The 16248-nt window shown below is 46.8% G+C and overlaps 1 protein-coding gene across 6 annotated transcripts in view; it reads left to right on the top strand.

Annotated features, from left to right (window-relative positions):
* LOC119391221 (ankyrin repeat and KH domain-containing protein 1) overlaps positions 1–16248 on the top strand; it is a 204064-nt gene that overhangs the window by 90863 nt on the left and 96953 nt on the right. For 5 of the 6 annotated variants that reach the window (XM_049414348.1, XM_037658948.2, XM_049414353.1 and 2 more), the window contains 4 exons: positions 5483–5694; positions 7784–8059; positions 8744–9100; positions 15176–15413. In XM_049414348.1, coding sequence (XP_049270305.1) covers positions 5483–5694; positions 7784–8059; positions 8744–9100; positions 15176–15413 — 1083 coding nt within the window. The remainder of the gene's footprint in view (positions 1–5482; positions 5695–7783; positions 8060–8743; positions 9101–15175; positions 15414–16248) is intronic. The other variant, XM_049414346.1, reaches the window with a different exon arrangement.

Here is a 16248-nt window from a genome sequence, read left to right as displayed (position 1 = left end):
TGTCGTCCCACGCTGCAGCCACCCAGCCTGCCAACTGAGACAGTGATGCCCGCTTGATGCGCCCCGTGGGCATCGGCTGGTGGTCCTCGGTGCTTAACCAGTCAGTGTATAATCCCCGCAGGCGATCCTTGAACGGCTTGTTGATGCAAACATCAAGTGGCTGCAATTGGCCCGTCATACCACCCGGTATCACGGCGAGGTCGGTGTCCATTTCAGCGCACGCGAAGTGCTTCTCCCCTTGGCCCCTCCAGCGACGAACATTCTTTTCGTCCACTCCAAAGTCCCGCCCGGCTTGAACGTTGGAGGACGACTCCGTGGCTAGCACAACTTTCCTTTTATACACCGCACTATAATGACTACGCTCGTTTGGCGCCATTGAGCTACGCCACACACAGCCCACTCAAAGCGAGACTTGAACTGACGAACGGCTTGCCTCAACACTCGCCACAAAGATAAAAATGGCGGCCTCGCGTGCGTACTTAAGCCAGGTGTTGGCTCGGCTACTAACGGCTACAATACTGTCTAGGTGGCGCTAGTTTTGCAACACTTTTCTCGATGAAAAATGGCGCATTTTTCAAAATCCTCGAATCTAAGCCGACCCTAGAGTTTGATACAAAGAAATTCCGAAAAAACTATCAGCCTAGATTTGAATAAATATTGTAAGTGTACTGGGAGGCATTAAAACTATGTCGGACATGGCTGTAGTGATTTGACCGCTTGAGCGGAATAAAAAAGCATGAATTCACTTTTTCGGATGATTTCGCGGTCCCTAAGCAGTCCGAAAAATTCGACGATGACTGTATATAATTGAAACATAGCTAAGATCAGAGAAATCCTGTGAAATTTCAAGCAAGCGCCTCATCCGATTTCAGTGCGAATTTCAAATGTCTGTACTGTTCTGGGAAAGCCCCTCCCACTCTGCATCCTGATCACGCGCTGCGTCCAGGCAACACTGGCCTGCTTTAATCCAATCCAATTCTGCTTAGCAGCCCGATATTCAAGTGCCTGCACCTTAAATTTATCATCGAAATTAGATTTTTTTTCATTCCTGCATAATGATCGCACCCTGAACTCTGCACATGACGCCCATGAAGATTTTCAGGTTCCCACGAGCAAAAGCGTGGCCTTCGAGGTCTATTCGCAGTTCGTAAATGGTACCTATGACACATGTAGTTCGCAAAAGTAAGGCCTTCGAGATCTTTTGTCGGTTGCCCAGAGCATACCTGCCAACTCTCCCGAATTGTCCGGGAGACTCCAGAATTTGGACCTAATCTCCCGATTGTACGAATGTCACCTCGAATCTTTCGAAAAGTGGCCACCACTGCAGAGGCAGGTTTTTTTCTCTCTCTTTTTTTAAAATCATGCGCGTACGTCAGCCTTTCCTGCTGTAGCGGTGCTGCGGAAGAGCACTCGCCACCACATTTCTATTTCGTTGTAACCATATCATAGAGTACCGCTGAGTACATTCTAGGCACTGCGCATCTGGGTGAAGGCTGGCCAGCTGGCCGTGAGAAGCGCTCGCCACCGTACCGAAAGAAAGCGAGGGAAAAGGTACAGTCTCAACGGAAAAAGATTGCCAAAATTGCACGGCGGCCGGAGCTGCAGCACTGCACGAGCGCTCCGATAAAGAGACGGCGAGACTGTCGAGCACATTCCATTTTCCAAAGCAGGGGTGGCCGGCAGACCGGCGGTAAGTAAGCGGCCCCCATTGTGCCTTGCACTCTCGATATCGGCATGCTTGGGAGAAACAGCGCCGTGTGTTGCAATCTTGCCGCTCCGGCCACCGTTCAGTTCATTTGCGGCAATCATTTCCGTTGAGCCTAGCCAGAACTTTTGCGTCTCCATCTTGGCCCCCGCATTTTGTACGCTACGCCGTCTGCCGTGGGGGTTGTGTGTTTCCAGAGTTCAGTTAGAAGGTCGATCACGGCGTCAAAATCAAAGTACTACTTGCAAGTGTTTCTGGACTCACACACAGCTGGGTTTCCGTGCTTTGTGACTTCGCGGAAAGGTGACAAGTACGGATTCTGTACCACGTGCACCTGTGAACTGTCTTGGTGCCTTCACAAGTAAAGAAGTTTGGTTCAAGCAGCTCAAAACAAACATCCTTACCCCTTCTGATGTCAGTCTCCAGTCTCAGTAATTTCCGCTATGCGAAGCCCACCCACCTCCGCCCCCACCGCGCTCTCCCGAATTTTCATGCTGTGAGGTTGGCAGGTATGCCAGAGCTGTTGCATTGGTGTGGGCTCATCATTGAAGGTGCTTCCATGCCATGCTTCCTGTGGTCCGATTGCGTTGCCTTTGTGTTTGTTATGTTTGTGAATTGTCATTGCAATGCATCGTGTCACGCACGAGAGCCAGCAAACTTCTGAGGAAGTCGATGTCCACTCCATTTTTTTCTAGCGGGAAAACATGGCTGCTGCCATCTTGAATTTTAGTGCTGCTCTGGGAAAGCCCAGAGCGGCACTAGAAGAGCTTGTTACCTCTGAGCAGAGCGAGTTACCTTTCGAGAATATTAGATGCTACCACATCCTGCGCTCAGCGCTTGTGCGATACTGTTAAAAAATTGCAAGGGTGTACACGTAAAACTTGTTATAACGAAGCTGAAGGGGTAGCTGGACTATTTCGTGATATCCATCTTTAAACATGCTGATAAGAAACTGGCGTTACGTCCTACGGTACTGCTACACAGTCGCATATGCATGTAAATTTAATATAAAAGTAAAAGAATCTTTAGCATGGGCACCATACAACTTTCTGGCACCTGACACGGTGATGTGATAGCTGCACCAAACTGTGCCAAGTGCTGAAACCTGCTACATCCTCCTACATTTCGACAAAAATCTCATAATTTGTGCCAAGCATGTGCCAAGGCGTCATTTTTGTGGCCTTTCGGCAGGCGCTCAATATAGCCAATTGACCGATCAAAATTAAGTTTATGTGCGCAAGGTTTTTTCTAGCAGTCTACTACGTGTCAATAGTTGGGTACAACTTAAGAAGACTTGAGAGACGAAGCCCAGGTGACCGAAGCGCAGCAGCCGATTGTCTCCGCGAATAAAGAAATAGTCCCGCTCATGTTCTCGGCCGTGCTCTCCGGCATCAGGGTCACCATCCATTCAGCTTATGCCGTCAATGTAGAGCACGGCGGAAAAATCAAGCACTGGCCAATTGTTAAAACACACACACAAAAGCAAAGACATTTCGGTCCCGCTACAGGGACCTTGTCGCAATAGATTGTGAACAAGGTGTGTTTTAACGATTGGTCAGCGCTTGATTTTTCCGTCATGAACTTTCCCGACCAGACGGGTTTCCGTCGAACCCTGGACTTAAATGTAGAGCACGTGCTCATTGGTGCAGGCTTGCGTGCATCCTCTTTTGACGTGGCCGGTGTCTTATGGAGTTGTATACAGGACTGTAGAATCAAATTAGTGGTAACTCCAAATGTTAATGTTTTCTTACGAAAAGGGTGGGGGGAAGGGCTGGGTGCGCCCCTGTCAAGCAATGCGAACTACAGTAGAATCTTGGTGATACGAACCCGGCATAATATATGATCATAATATATGTTCTTTCACATGTAAATGCCCCCCCCCCCTTCTTTTTTTATTGTGCCAGTCACCTTGAAAAGAAGTTTCCCATTGCCAAATGGTTTGTATGCACATTCGGTTTCTGTGAAACATTTCCAGCTCTAAACATGTCTTGCACAGACTTTGGTACTGGTTTTCAGCGTTAATATGCACATCTCTTGAAGGAGCTGCTAGCCTGAAGCTGAGTTCACGTGCACCAACTTTTCACAGGCCTACAGCAATTTTGGCCTAGACTTGGTGTCATCATCCAGCCAAGACTATGGGCGCAGCCGAATATGAGTTGCTGGCAAGTAAACCATGAGTGTGCAAAGAAGGGGGGTTGTTTTCTTTTTTTTTCAGACAATGTAATTGAGACTGACCTTTTTTCTATGCTGATATTATTACTCTGCCTCTTAAAATACAATGAAAATTAAGCTGTATTTAAGTGAAAATTAAGGTATTTGCTTAGCACTGCAGTTATTTAAAGATATGGCAAGAAGTTGTAAGGGAGCAGTTATAAGGTATGACATTACACATAGTATGTGGCTTTGTTAGAATGGCCCTTGTTGATTTAACCTTGCATATTTTCTTGTCATAACGTGCATTATTCTATTGCATAAACATTCATTATATAAAAGGAGCTGCTGTTGCCCCGCCGCCGACGGAGCGCGAAGTGGTGCAGTGCAAGTGTGCGCAAGGTGGGCAGGCGGGCCTGTGTGCCCCTTAGCCGGAGTTCTTACCGCCGCGGACGTATGCGTGGGTGTGCCCCCCCCCCCCCCCCATCAAACATAGCATTGTTTCAGACCTCACCCAGCCGCTCGCAGGTGTCATCACGCCGGACTTCTTTAAAAACAAAAAAAGAACTGCTGTTGCATTGGCACCGCCGCTGTTCGGTTGTTGCAGATGTCTGAACTGCACTTCGTTAACGGGACACCAGGTGACGTCACTAAACGGGGGGAAAAAAATCCTTGCTCCGTGTCTTTACGCTTCGAGTTTGCACAGCGCCGCATATGGAGAGCGCTTTTATGAATTTTACGAATATTCCGTAGTATCCGTGTCGCTTGCTCTTCGATTTTGACACTGCGCGTGTGTGGTGTCACTGCGAGCGCATGGACCAGACCCTGACGACGTACAGCTTTGTGTGTGTTTTTTTCGGAGGACTGCACTGTAACTACCGAGGAGATGTCAGATTAGGCACAGGTGGACTCGTCACGTGCTTTGCCGTCTTGTGCAGCTCTGCGGGTTCGCTAGATTGTGGCCTCCGCAATCGGCTCGCCAAGCCAATCTCGGAGACCACGGCGAGACGATGACGGAGCAGCATTGTATTGATGTCCCACGAACCTCCAGTATTGCAATCTCGCAAACAGCAAAATAACGCAGTTTTTTTGCCGCTAAGTAAATGTTTTGGGTGAGCTCTGCCTTCAGCTTCCCTTTTGTTTAATTTGTGCATTTATTTGTCAAATTTTCGTGCTAGAACTATATAACGAAAACCTGTTTGTAATGAATTTTGGGGGGAATTCGTCAATTTCGTTATATCCAGCTTTGACTGTATTACATTTGAAATCGGCCCTTGCAGAGTTCGCACCAAGTGAAAAGGGGCAGTGTTTGGCATACCTTTATCTTTAATTTTGCTAGTTCACCACAGAGGCCATGTATCCCTTGGAAAAAGCAAATTCTAGATTGGCTAGCTCCAATCCATGTCTTCAATCCTCATGTCTAATAAAGTTTGGCTTTGGTGGCACGAAAGCTATGCACTGTGCCTTGAAAAACTTTTCAACATTGTCAGGCACCAAGTTTTGTAACAGACAGCATTGAAGTGCTCAATCGCTCGAGGCACCACTTAAGTTCACTTGAGTACATGCGAGATTGGGTGGTCTTGTGCACAGCACACTGCATTTTTGTTGTGACATTGGGAATTACAGGGCCCACAGTAGTGAGCACACCATGTGGCGGCGGAAGTGGTGCCCAGGTGTCGATAACGGCTCAGCAGGCGGTGACAGTGTGCCCTGACCACCATCACCACCACCACCATCACCACCACCATGGGGCTGCAGCTCACCCAGTGGCATCCACCTTGGGCCAGCAGCCACCTACCTTGGCCTTCCACCCGGCTGCCTTCCCCATCCATGCACAGGTTAGCAGTACGATGCAGTGCCCTGTACTGCAATAGAAAGAATAGATTGTTGCCTGAAAAAGATCAGAAGGGCAGTCTATCCTTACTTTTGTGATCCTGATCTTGCCATTCAGAGCACTTTTCCTTCATAATTCGCATCTGGCCGTGCTGGTTTGTTCCATGTTTCGATAACTGCACGAGTGGAAATAACCAGGCAGAGAACAATTTTACTGCCATAAAAGAAAGTGTAAACAAAGCACACATGCTTAGCAGGTGAGGCTGTGCACTTCAAAGGCCAACATTGCAAGGAAATTTAGAACCACATAAAAAATCCTGCTTTGGCGTAGTGTCTACGTTTAGAGAATCCTTTATGTAAATTTTTTTGCTTGAAATGCAGTTGGACACACGGTACAATGGTCTTTAGTAACCGTTGCCCCAATGTAGTAACCATGGTCCCCCCACCCCCCATCAAGTCCGCCCTATCCAAAATTAAGGCTGTGGTATATTGTGAGATAACAAAATTTTGTGAATACTTCGGTCTAGCCTGAAGGTGGTCACAAAGCGATCAAACACATAGAAATTAGAAGATATAATAGATAAACTGTTACTGTGGCACACCCGTGCAGCATGGCACCTTGTTTTTCAGTTTTCTGGACTCTGGTTGCCTAGAAGTGGTAGTTTTTCTACAGTAGAGCATACATAAGACGACACGATGGCAAGACGGTTGGCACAGTGGCGGACAGCTAGCTGGCCAGCACCCCACTATGTCAACCGCTTGATGTGCAACACAAACATTGGGTACAACTATTGACACAAACAGCGACAAGTAAAATACCCAAGTCTCCATTGGATATTTTGCAACAAGTGACAACCACTGTCAAATGTGTTGCACGAATGAGAGCTGCGATATGGAGCATGTTCAAAACTAGGAGCCCACACCTGATTGCTGTTAAACTGCATGTGACACAGCTGAGATGTGACACAGCTCAGCTGTGTCATGTGCTTCGCGGTAATAGGTTTGTAGGCCGAAATATTGCACCACTTTTTACCTTGCCAAGCTGTGAAAAATCAGGTGTATGATTAGCAGCAGATATTCCTCACACGCTGCGATTAGTGCTTACCCAACTTACAGGCACTTTTTGTAGACATTGAAAGTAAGCAGCGGCAAGTGTTCCTGATGAACAATGTTTTCATGATCATGAAATCAGCCAATACACGTGTCAGTCCCATCAGCTGTGCAGTTTGCAGAGAAAAGTGATTTTTGGCAGTCTTGGAGGCGATATTTTAAGTTCCATGCCGCATTCACTGCAATGATATTTGGCTCAGGTGTTCACTAGAAGGTTTGCCTTCTCTACAGAAGGGTAGTGTTTCTTGGCTATGTTATTAAGTGTTGCAGATCCCCTTTAAAAGAAACTTTGGATTGGGGCGTTCCCTCTCTTCAATCGTCATAAATGCGTTTGTGGATGTACTGCTATTACAGTTGAACCCCTTTATAAGAGGCACGCATGGGGGAGGAATTCTTGCCTGTTATATGAGGTGTCTCTTATAAGCAGGGTACTAAGTTATGCATTTTCCTATCAACCCTTACTTTCATGGAGCACACTGGTGTCTCTTATACCCCACGTGTTTCTTATATCAGTGTCTCTTAAAAAGGGGTTCAACTGTAAATATAGCGATTTCTTTTGCTTCGTTTAGTTTTCAGTGTCAATTTTTGCATTTTCGATCGAGGTTTCACTGCAGCATCCTAGTGTGAAATTTTGGTAAAGCTGTCCTTCAGTACAGTGTCATTCCCAATAAATTCTGGGAAAAGTGCTCATATAACAGTGGTACTTCACTGGCTATAGCAGGATGGCGTTCAGGCTGGCAAGCCCTATTGTTTTCCATAAAGATTGGCTGGGGACTGTAGGCATTGCAAACCACCTGTCGGTGAGATAGTACGAGGGGATTTCCTCAAGGGTCGTGTGCACCTGTGCAGTTATTTCTTGAAGCCTCTGTAGGGCGGATCGCCACCGATGACTTTCATCTTGGTCAAGCAGCTGTAGCCCATGCCAGCAAGTGGGGATAATTGAGTGGGGGCAGTGTTATGTACGAGTAACCTCGCTGACCTTAGGTGGACCTCAACTGGCAGACGGAGAGCAACCATGACACGGCTCTGACGCTGGCGTGTGCGGGCGGCCACGAGGAGCTGGTGAGCCTGCTGTTGAACCGGGGAGCCCACTTGGAGCACCGTGACAAGAAGGGCTTCACACCACTCATGCTGGCTGCCACGGCAGGCCATGCCGGTGTGGTCGACATCCTTCTCTCGCATGGTGCTGACCTGGAGGCCCAGTCAGAGCGCACCAAGGACACCGCGCTCTCGCTCGCCTGCTCAGGGGGACGCTACGAGGTACGCCTGCTTTCCTAGAAGAGCTTGAGGATAACGACGCAAGAGAACAACAGAGATCAAACTGACTTATCTGCCAAGCCGGGAAATAGTGGGTGTGCTGATTAATGAAGTACCGTAAGAACCGGCATATAGGTCAACCTCCCCACTGAGAAGTACTGAAAAATGAAAAGAAAACGGTACATGTAATGGTCAAGGTATCAGAAGGCTCCCCTACATTCTACAGGTGCAACACTATAATGCCCCCCCCCCCTCCTCCCCCCGAACCAATTGCGTTGAGCTGCTGTTCGCCGTCAGGAGCGCCACTGCTGATTGGAATAGCGGTTCTCCCATCAAGCGACACTCTGAAAAAGCGCACTTACAGGCGTGTGGATGGTTGATGGAAGAGCCGCTCTTCCGATCGGCAGTGGCACTCAGACTGCGAACAGCAGCTTGATGAAACTCAAAAAAAAAAAAAAAAGAACAAAGCTTTTTCTCTTTTTTTTCCGTCAGAATGAGCATGCAAAATAACAATATGCTATAGATAGAGCCGAAAACCAAATCTAATGCTGCAACCACACCACAGCGTGCCTTATTTCTTGTTTGACCCACCACTACTGACAGTACTAGTCCGACCCCCCAGCTTTGGATTTGAAATTAAACTAGATCGAGCTAGAATTGTGTAAATGTGGTATCTGGTGTTTACAGGTGGTGGAGATTCTGCTGGCTCGTGGTGCCAACAAGGAGCATCGCAACGTGTCCGACTACACACCACTGAGCCTGGCCGCATCTGGAGGCTACGTGAACATCATAAAGCTCCTCCTGCAGCATGGTGCCGAGATCAACTCTCGTACGGGCAGCAAGCTAGGCATCTCGCCTCTCATGCTGGCCGCCATGAATGGTCATGTGGCTGCGGTGCGTCTCCTATTAGACAACGGCAGTGACATCAATGCACAGATTGAGACCAACAAGAACACAGCCCTGACCCTGGCATGTTTCCAAGGTCGCCAGGAGGTGGTGGCACTGCTGGTGGACCGTAAGGCTAACGTGGAGCACCGTGCCAAGGTGAGTTCATTTATTCGACGGCTCGGGTGAACTTGCACAGGGTGCGTTGTGTAAGGGACCTTAGATGACCATGCAACTTAGTTTTTGAGTTCATCATTCGGTAAAACCTTGTTTATACGTACTTGCTGATGACGTGGCATAACTATGCACTAAATGGTAGTACAGTAACTGCTCGCTAATTTAATTTCATGGGGATGCCTGCCAAGTCCGAATTAAACGAAATTTCAACTGACAAAAGGGATAAACTAAAGGCTGTACGGTAGAATTTTGTTTGTACACTTCTGTGAAAAAAGAAAAAGGGCCAAAAATGTACTAACCGGGAAAGCATACAATCCAATGTCACTAAAAAATTGCACAGTTTCACCAGAAATGTGAAGCCTTGATAGAGAGATGAAAGGATTTTACTATTGCAAGATGTTTTGGGCTAGTACCGTAAAAACCGGAATATAGGTCGAATTCTTTTAAAAAAAAAAACAGCCTAAAGATGTCGACCCCCGTCTTATATACCAGTCATTGGCAGAAAAACTTCGGAAGTCTGGCCACTATGGGCGACTGAGGTCAACCGCCCCTATTGCCATCGCAGTCATTGGCGTCACTTTGTTTTCTACCAGCCTTGTGCTGTGGGCAGCCTCATTTTGCGCTTTTGTTGTCTTGTGAATCTATTTGGGCTTGGAGCTTTTTTCTCGTTCTCGACTGGTGGCCGACGACAATTCACGGTAGCGTTCAAAAAAACAGCGATGGAGTTCGCGAAGGCACGAAGAAATCTGGTCTGAAGTCTGTGAGAGATGTGTTGGGATGCTAGCGCACGTGAACATGCACAATAACTGAAAGTCATAAACAATAACCGAAAGTTTATCTTCGCACGGGTGTTCTCGCTGCTCCAATCTTGCCGTATACTCTTTCTTTGTTGCTTCCTGCAATGCCGGCAGCTCTGGTTACAGCGGCACGTATGGCTATGATCAGCGGTCAAATCGAGTGCACTACTGGCCGACACTGAAGGATCACATCACAACACGCAGTGATCAGAAGAAAACATTTTAACAGGAGACGCGCTTGTGTCGTGATTGCTACCGGGACCTTAAAATGCGTCCAAATTAAAGGGGCCCTGCAACACTTTTCGAGCATGCTCAAAAAGCGCTGCCGATCGGTAGTCGAGGCTCCCGAGAACACGCGAGCCAAATATTATAGCGATGCGCACGGCCTGGAATTTACAATAAATTCTCAAAGTCAGCTGAAAATCGCTCCCTCTTCTCTCGACAAATGATGTATTAGTCCGCAAAATATGACGCGATTGTCGGCAGTTCCACCATTGGCTGATGTTATAATCACGATAACACCCTCATTATTACTTTCGTTGTTAATTTTGAGTTCAATAAGTAGATAATATGTATGTTTATATTATGTTATCGCGTTAAAAACACCGAACAAACATTAATATTAGCACTTCCGGTCTCACCGACAGCTCGTCTGCTCGTAGTTGCGTGGTTCCGTTTTCTTCGCCATGCGCAGTGCCGAAAACGTGAATATTTCTGTGCTTTTGACCATCGCCGGTTGCCGTTGAGAGTGGCAGCCGTTCGAGTGTTGCCTCGTCAGCTGAGAACTGCATCGTTGGCACGTTTTCACGACCGACCGAGGCACGGGCGCAGCGTGTCTCCGATAACAATGCTGGCGTCCGGTAATGGCGGCGCTTCGGGGTCGTCTGCCAGTGCCGTCTTACGAGGCGGTGTATCGGAGTATGGGCCGAAACCGATCTCAGCTGTCATTCGTTCCAAACGAGCGCGCACGTTTGCTTCCATGGTTGGCAGAGCGATGAAAACACTACGGCGTTCGAGGTGCACACCCAACATTACCAAACCGACGCGCAGTTTTCAAGCACGCGCGATACACAGCGCAATCGACTCCGCTCGACGAGAACGACGCAAGCCGACCAGAAGTGGCGGCACAGACCACGTGGTTGCGCCGAGACGCCAGAGAGAAAAAAATGAAAATAATGCCGCCGGCGCTGACGTCGCCTCCTCGCACCTCCGCCCTCCTTCCCTCCCCTCACGCCGCGCGCAGCTTTCCGCGCGCTCGCTGCGTTGAGTTGAGAGAGAAAGCTGCGGAACGTGATCTCTATAATTTGGTAACACCACTTAGACTTGACGGATTCGAAAAATTGTTGCGGCATATGGCTCGTGAAGAGCCATACGTCAATAATGGGACTATTCCAATATAACAAAGAAAGGTGTTGCAGGGCCCCTTTAAAGCTGTCAAGACAGTTGTGACGTTTTATGAAAATAATGCTTGAGCCCATCTTTTGGTTTTCTGCCAAGTGGAACTTATGTGTAAACACACAGGTAAATAAATGGCATTTTCACTGTGCGCCATTTGAAATTGCTTTTGTTTCACAGTAAAGGCGCCTTCTGATACTTTGGCCATTCCATGTACTTTTTTTTTTCTTTTGATTTTCAGTAGTTAGACGTGAGGGGGGGGGGTCTACCTATGTTTCGGTCCGACCTGTATTGCGGTTTTTATGGTAGTTTTATTGGCAGGTCTAATCTGCAGTAAATGCCAGCTTACAAAAGCGTAAAGCACCTACAGACAAGAGTTCACGTGATGACCACGAGCACAGTCATTGCTATGCTGGCAGTGCGTGGAGTAGAAAGCGTGCGTGTGACCATTCCTTCAATAATTAACTAGGGGTGTGCGAATAGTGAAATTTAATTCTCGAATCGAATAGTGCCGAATAGTGGCCAAAAAAATCGAATATCGAATCGAATATCGAATAACGTATTTACCCGAAATGTGTATCGCCAGTTACGGCAACACAAAGGAATACTCACGGACGATACGGTGTGCTGACAGCTTCATTAGGCACTTGTTCGGGAGTGGCTTTTGTTTCAGCGGCCCTCCTCACCTCCTTGCAGATGGGGGTACAATAGGTAGTTTTCTTTCGCCATGGTGGAGCACTAAGGCTCATCTGAAAACGGTAATGAGCTTCATCGCCATGGGTGCTCCGAGCGCCCGTACACAGCAGTATGCCGGAACGATGGGAGTCTGAACTAGTGGTCCGGTGCGCTGCCCAGCGTGAACAAATATTTACATGCAAAGCCAATCACCGATGGTTTCGCAGGCCAAAGTCAGGTCGTTTTATGGAGCTTGCGGCATACGCAACCGAACTACGCAAGAAGTCCGTGCCTTCGTTTCGGGAGCTAAGTTGTGAAGGACTGCACAGTTTTCTCATGTGCTTTTCTACGTGCGGAAACGACATAATCTCTGTTAAGATGAACATGCACTCGCTTTTGAACCAGGATGTCAGTGAAAGTTTAAAGAACGGCAACATTAGCATTCGTTTTAGCCGCCGTACCCTAACCAAGTTGCACCATTCGCCTTTGTCGCGTCTTAGATATTCGTCCTGTCAAATTATTCGGAACTTCGAATACAAGCTATTCGAAAGTCGAATCGAATTATTCGATAAGGAACTATTCGATTCGAATTCGAAACTCGAATATTCGCACACCCCTATAATTAACCCTTTGAGGGTCGAATTTTTGCACGAAATGCAGTCCGAAATGGTGTAATTTCTTTTGCGTGACCGTAAAGTGACAAAAAAATCATTTTTGTTGTTACATACACATTGTTTATTCGTAGTAATATCAAGCAAAGTTCTAAAAAAAACACTTATACGACTTTTTTATAAATAAAATTTATGCATTGTATTAAACATGGCTCAGACATACAAAAATAAGCGCACCAGAGTAAATTTCCGGTAAAAAAATGTTTGTGCTCCCGAAAACAGGAAACACAACCACGGCGTCGTTTGCCTTTCTGCCATGTGGAACTTACTTGTAAACACACATGTAAATAAATGGCATTTTCACTGTGCACCATTTGAAATTGCGTTCGTTTCACGGTAAGGCGCCTTGTGATACTTAGGCCATTCCATGTACTTTTTTTTAGGGGTGTGCGAATATTCGAAATTTCGAATATTTTTCGAATAGTGTTTGCTATTCGATTCGATTCGCACTGGAATTTCACTATTCGAACTATTCGAACTTCCCAAAAACAAATACAGTCAACGTCCGATTGAAAGTGACCCCTTCAGATTTTTAGTATGCTTCACCTCATTACACTCTTGTATTGCAGCAAAGCTGCCTTTCAAGCTCCGTTACGGTCGTACATCAAGAGACAGTCAACGTCAGATTAGAAGTGTGGTCCCTAGAGTTTTAATATGCTTCACCTCATCACACCCCGGTAGTGCGGCAAAGCTGCCTTTCAAGCTCCGTTATGGTCGAACTTTGCCAAGAGACATTCAACGTCCGATTGGTAGTGGTCCGTAGATTTTCAATATGCTTCACCTCATCACACCTCGGTATTGCGGCAAAGCTGCCTTTCAAGCTCTGCTACGATCGCAAATGTACTAACTCAAGAAAACGCTGGTTCCAACATGGAGATGAAAGATGTGGCAGAGGTGGGGGCTCAATTAATGCTGTTTTGGACCTGAAATTTGGGCAGGAACTCCGAAAAATCGGAAGCCGAATCTTTTTAGCATCCAAAATTTCAGACGTTCTTATATATCGACGTCTACGAGGCAGATTCGGAACTCGGACTTGAAGGAAGCACGCCCTTGTCCACCACATCAGTTGGGCTTCCACAGAAGTTTAAAGAGGCTGAGGAAATGGCATCTCTGCCTATCATGTGTAAAGTGTTGTCGGCAACACTTTGGTTGCACCAAATCATGTACATAAATAGAATTCGGCCTCTACATTGCCTCATTCTTGATAAGACAACTATGAAACACCACCCTGCCAATGCTTCATCAAGCTAGCGAAAAGAAATACTTTCACGTTGCTATCTCATAAGAATATGCTTAGGAATCCTTTCTTAACTTTTTTTTTCTGCAATTTCGCTTTGAAGTATTTGAAAAATATTGTAGAAATATTCGAGAAATATTCGAAAAATATTCGATTCGATTCGCACTCACACTTCAATACAGTAGAACCCCGCTGTTACGTTCCCGGCTGTTACGTTTTCCCGGCTGTTACGTCGTTTTCCGCCGGTCCCGGCATAGCTCCCATAGGATACAATGTATTGGGAACCCCGCTGTTACGTCGTAACTGTCGGACCGTTCCCGTATGATACGTCGCGAAGTGCGCCCGGAGCCGACCGAGTGACTACCAAAGAGAGCGGCCATGGCGCATTTTCACGCAGCTTGGCCTCGTTTGACCGTAATATTAGCCGCTTGAGAGGCGCAAGCAACAGAATCTTTCAATTGATGCAAACAAAAGCATGGCCTTCGAGATTCAAATTGCAAAGATGGCGTCTATGACGTAACTGCTCGCGAAAGCAAGGCCTTCGAGATTGGCATTTACTATTGACAAAAGCATAGCCTCTGAGATTTGCATTGCACAAACATGGCGTGTATGACGTAATTGCTTGCGAAAGCAAGGCCTTCGAGATTGGCATTCACTTCTGCCATCGCGTTGGCGTAGACTCATCATCATCGTTATTTGTCGGAGAACGGGAGGAGTTCGAGCTGGTTGGAGCTCGCATGGTCGTGCGTGCGGTTCGCGGTCGGACTCGCCGCGCCGGTCGTGATTGCGTGTGCTTAGTTCTTTCATGCCTACAGCTGTTGGTGTTAAAAAAATCACATACGTTGATTACATTTCTGTGGATAAGGCCGTCCTAAGCTCCGCGTTTCTATCCATCGACTAGATCGCGGCTGAGCGCGCCAATTTTCGTGCTGCTCGTAAGAATTGAAATAAAATTCTGTACCACTAAATATTTTGCCGTTTTTCCTGTTTTTCGGCTGTTACGTTTCCCGTCTCTTACGTTTATTTCCTACGGTCCCTTCAAAAACGTATCAGCGGGGTTCTACTGTATTCGAATTCGCTTCGCACCCGAAATTTTGCTATTCGCACAGCTCTACCTTTTTTTTTTTTGCGATTTGCGGTCGTTAGAAGTGCGGGGGGGGGGGGGGGGTGTCGACCTGTATTCTGGTTTTTACGGTACTCTGAAGTGTGACTGACGAGTTCAGCCTGAATGGGCCAACTAATCCAGTTTGTCTCACCTTGGCTTCTGTGCGCCACATTGCAGACTGGGCTGACACCCCTGATGGAGGCTGCATCGGGTGGCTATGTGGAAGTGGGTCGGGTGTTGCTGGACAAAGGGGCAGATGTGAATGCGCCCCCTGTGCCTTCATCGCGGGACACAGCTCTCACTATTGCCGCTGACAAGGGCCATTACGCCTTTGTTGAACTCCTTATCAAGCGTGGTGCTACCATTGACGTCAAGAACAAGAAAGGCAGCTCACCCCTGTGGCTTGCCTGCAATGGCAAGTGCTCCAGTGTTTGCTTTTTTTCTGCTCTTTTTCTGCTCTACTAAAAATTGCACGGACTCTGCGTGTGGGCAGTAGAATCTGAAAGATGAAATCACAGTTGGTCCGGTATTTAGAAATGTCTTGGATGGACTATGTCATTTGGAATGACCAATGATTCTGGTTTATATAAACAGTTTCTGAATCTGTCGTGGGTGATACAAATATGTGAACCATTGCCGCAAGTAAGCAAACAAAAGGCAACAAATTGCATGAAGCCGCTGCAAAGAAGTGAAAAAGTTTATCAAAATGTAAAGGAAATGTGTCCAAATTGAAAAGTCAAGGCCCAAAAGAATGCTTGCTCGCAAGGACACCTAACTAAAAATTTGTGGCAGATTTTTTCATAAGCATTTTTTTTATACAGTGGAACCTCGATTTTTCGTCCCCTAGGCTTGTGCGAATATTCGAGCACTTCGAATATTCGAACTAATATTACAGTGTTGGAATTCGCTTCGAAACGAATTTAAATTCTAGGAAATTTCGAAGTATTCGAAGTGAACGAATAGACATATATAAACCGCATGTAACCCCTTGTAAAGGTGGTTTCACTGCAGTGGAGGTGTGCTATGCCGTGAATACACCTTTCCAGGAGAAATCTGCACTGCCGCGAAGCCCCACTTCAAGGTTAAATGAACATATGGTAAAACTTCGTTAATTCAAAGTCACTGGGACTGTGAAAAATCTAAGCGGGTTTTCGAATTAACCAAACATACAAAAAGCAGGATGCAAGGAACTTTGAATTATGGGAAGTAATCAGAGGTCTCGTGGTCAACTGAAATGCGTGCCGGCGGAA

The sequence above is a fragment of the Rhipicephalus sanguineus genome, chromosome 1, assembly GCF_013339695.2.
Source record: "Rhipicephalus sanguineus isolate Rsan-2018 chromosome 1, BIME_Rsan_1.4, whole genome shotgun sequence".
NCBI classification, from domain to species: Eukaryota; Metazoa; Arthropoda; class Arachnida; order Ixodida; family Ixodidae; genus Rhipicephalus; species Rhipicephalus sanguineus.
This window is presented reverse-complemented; position numbering and strand designations above follow the sequence as displayed.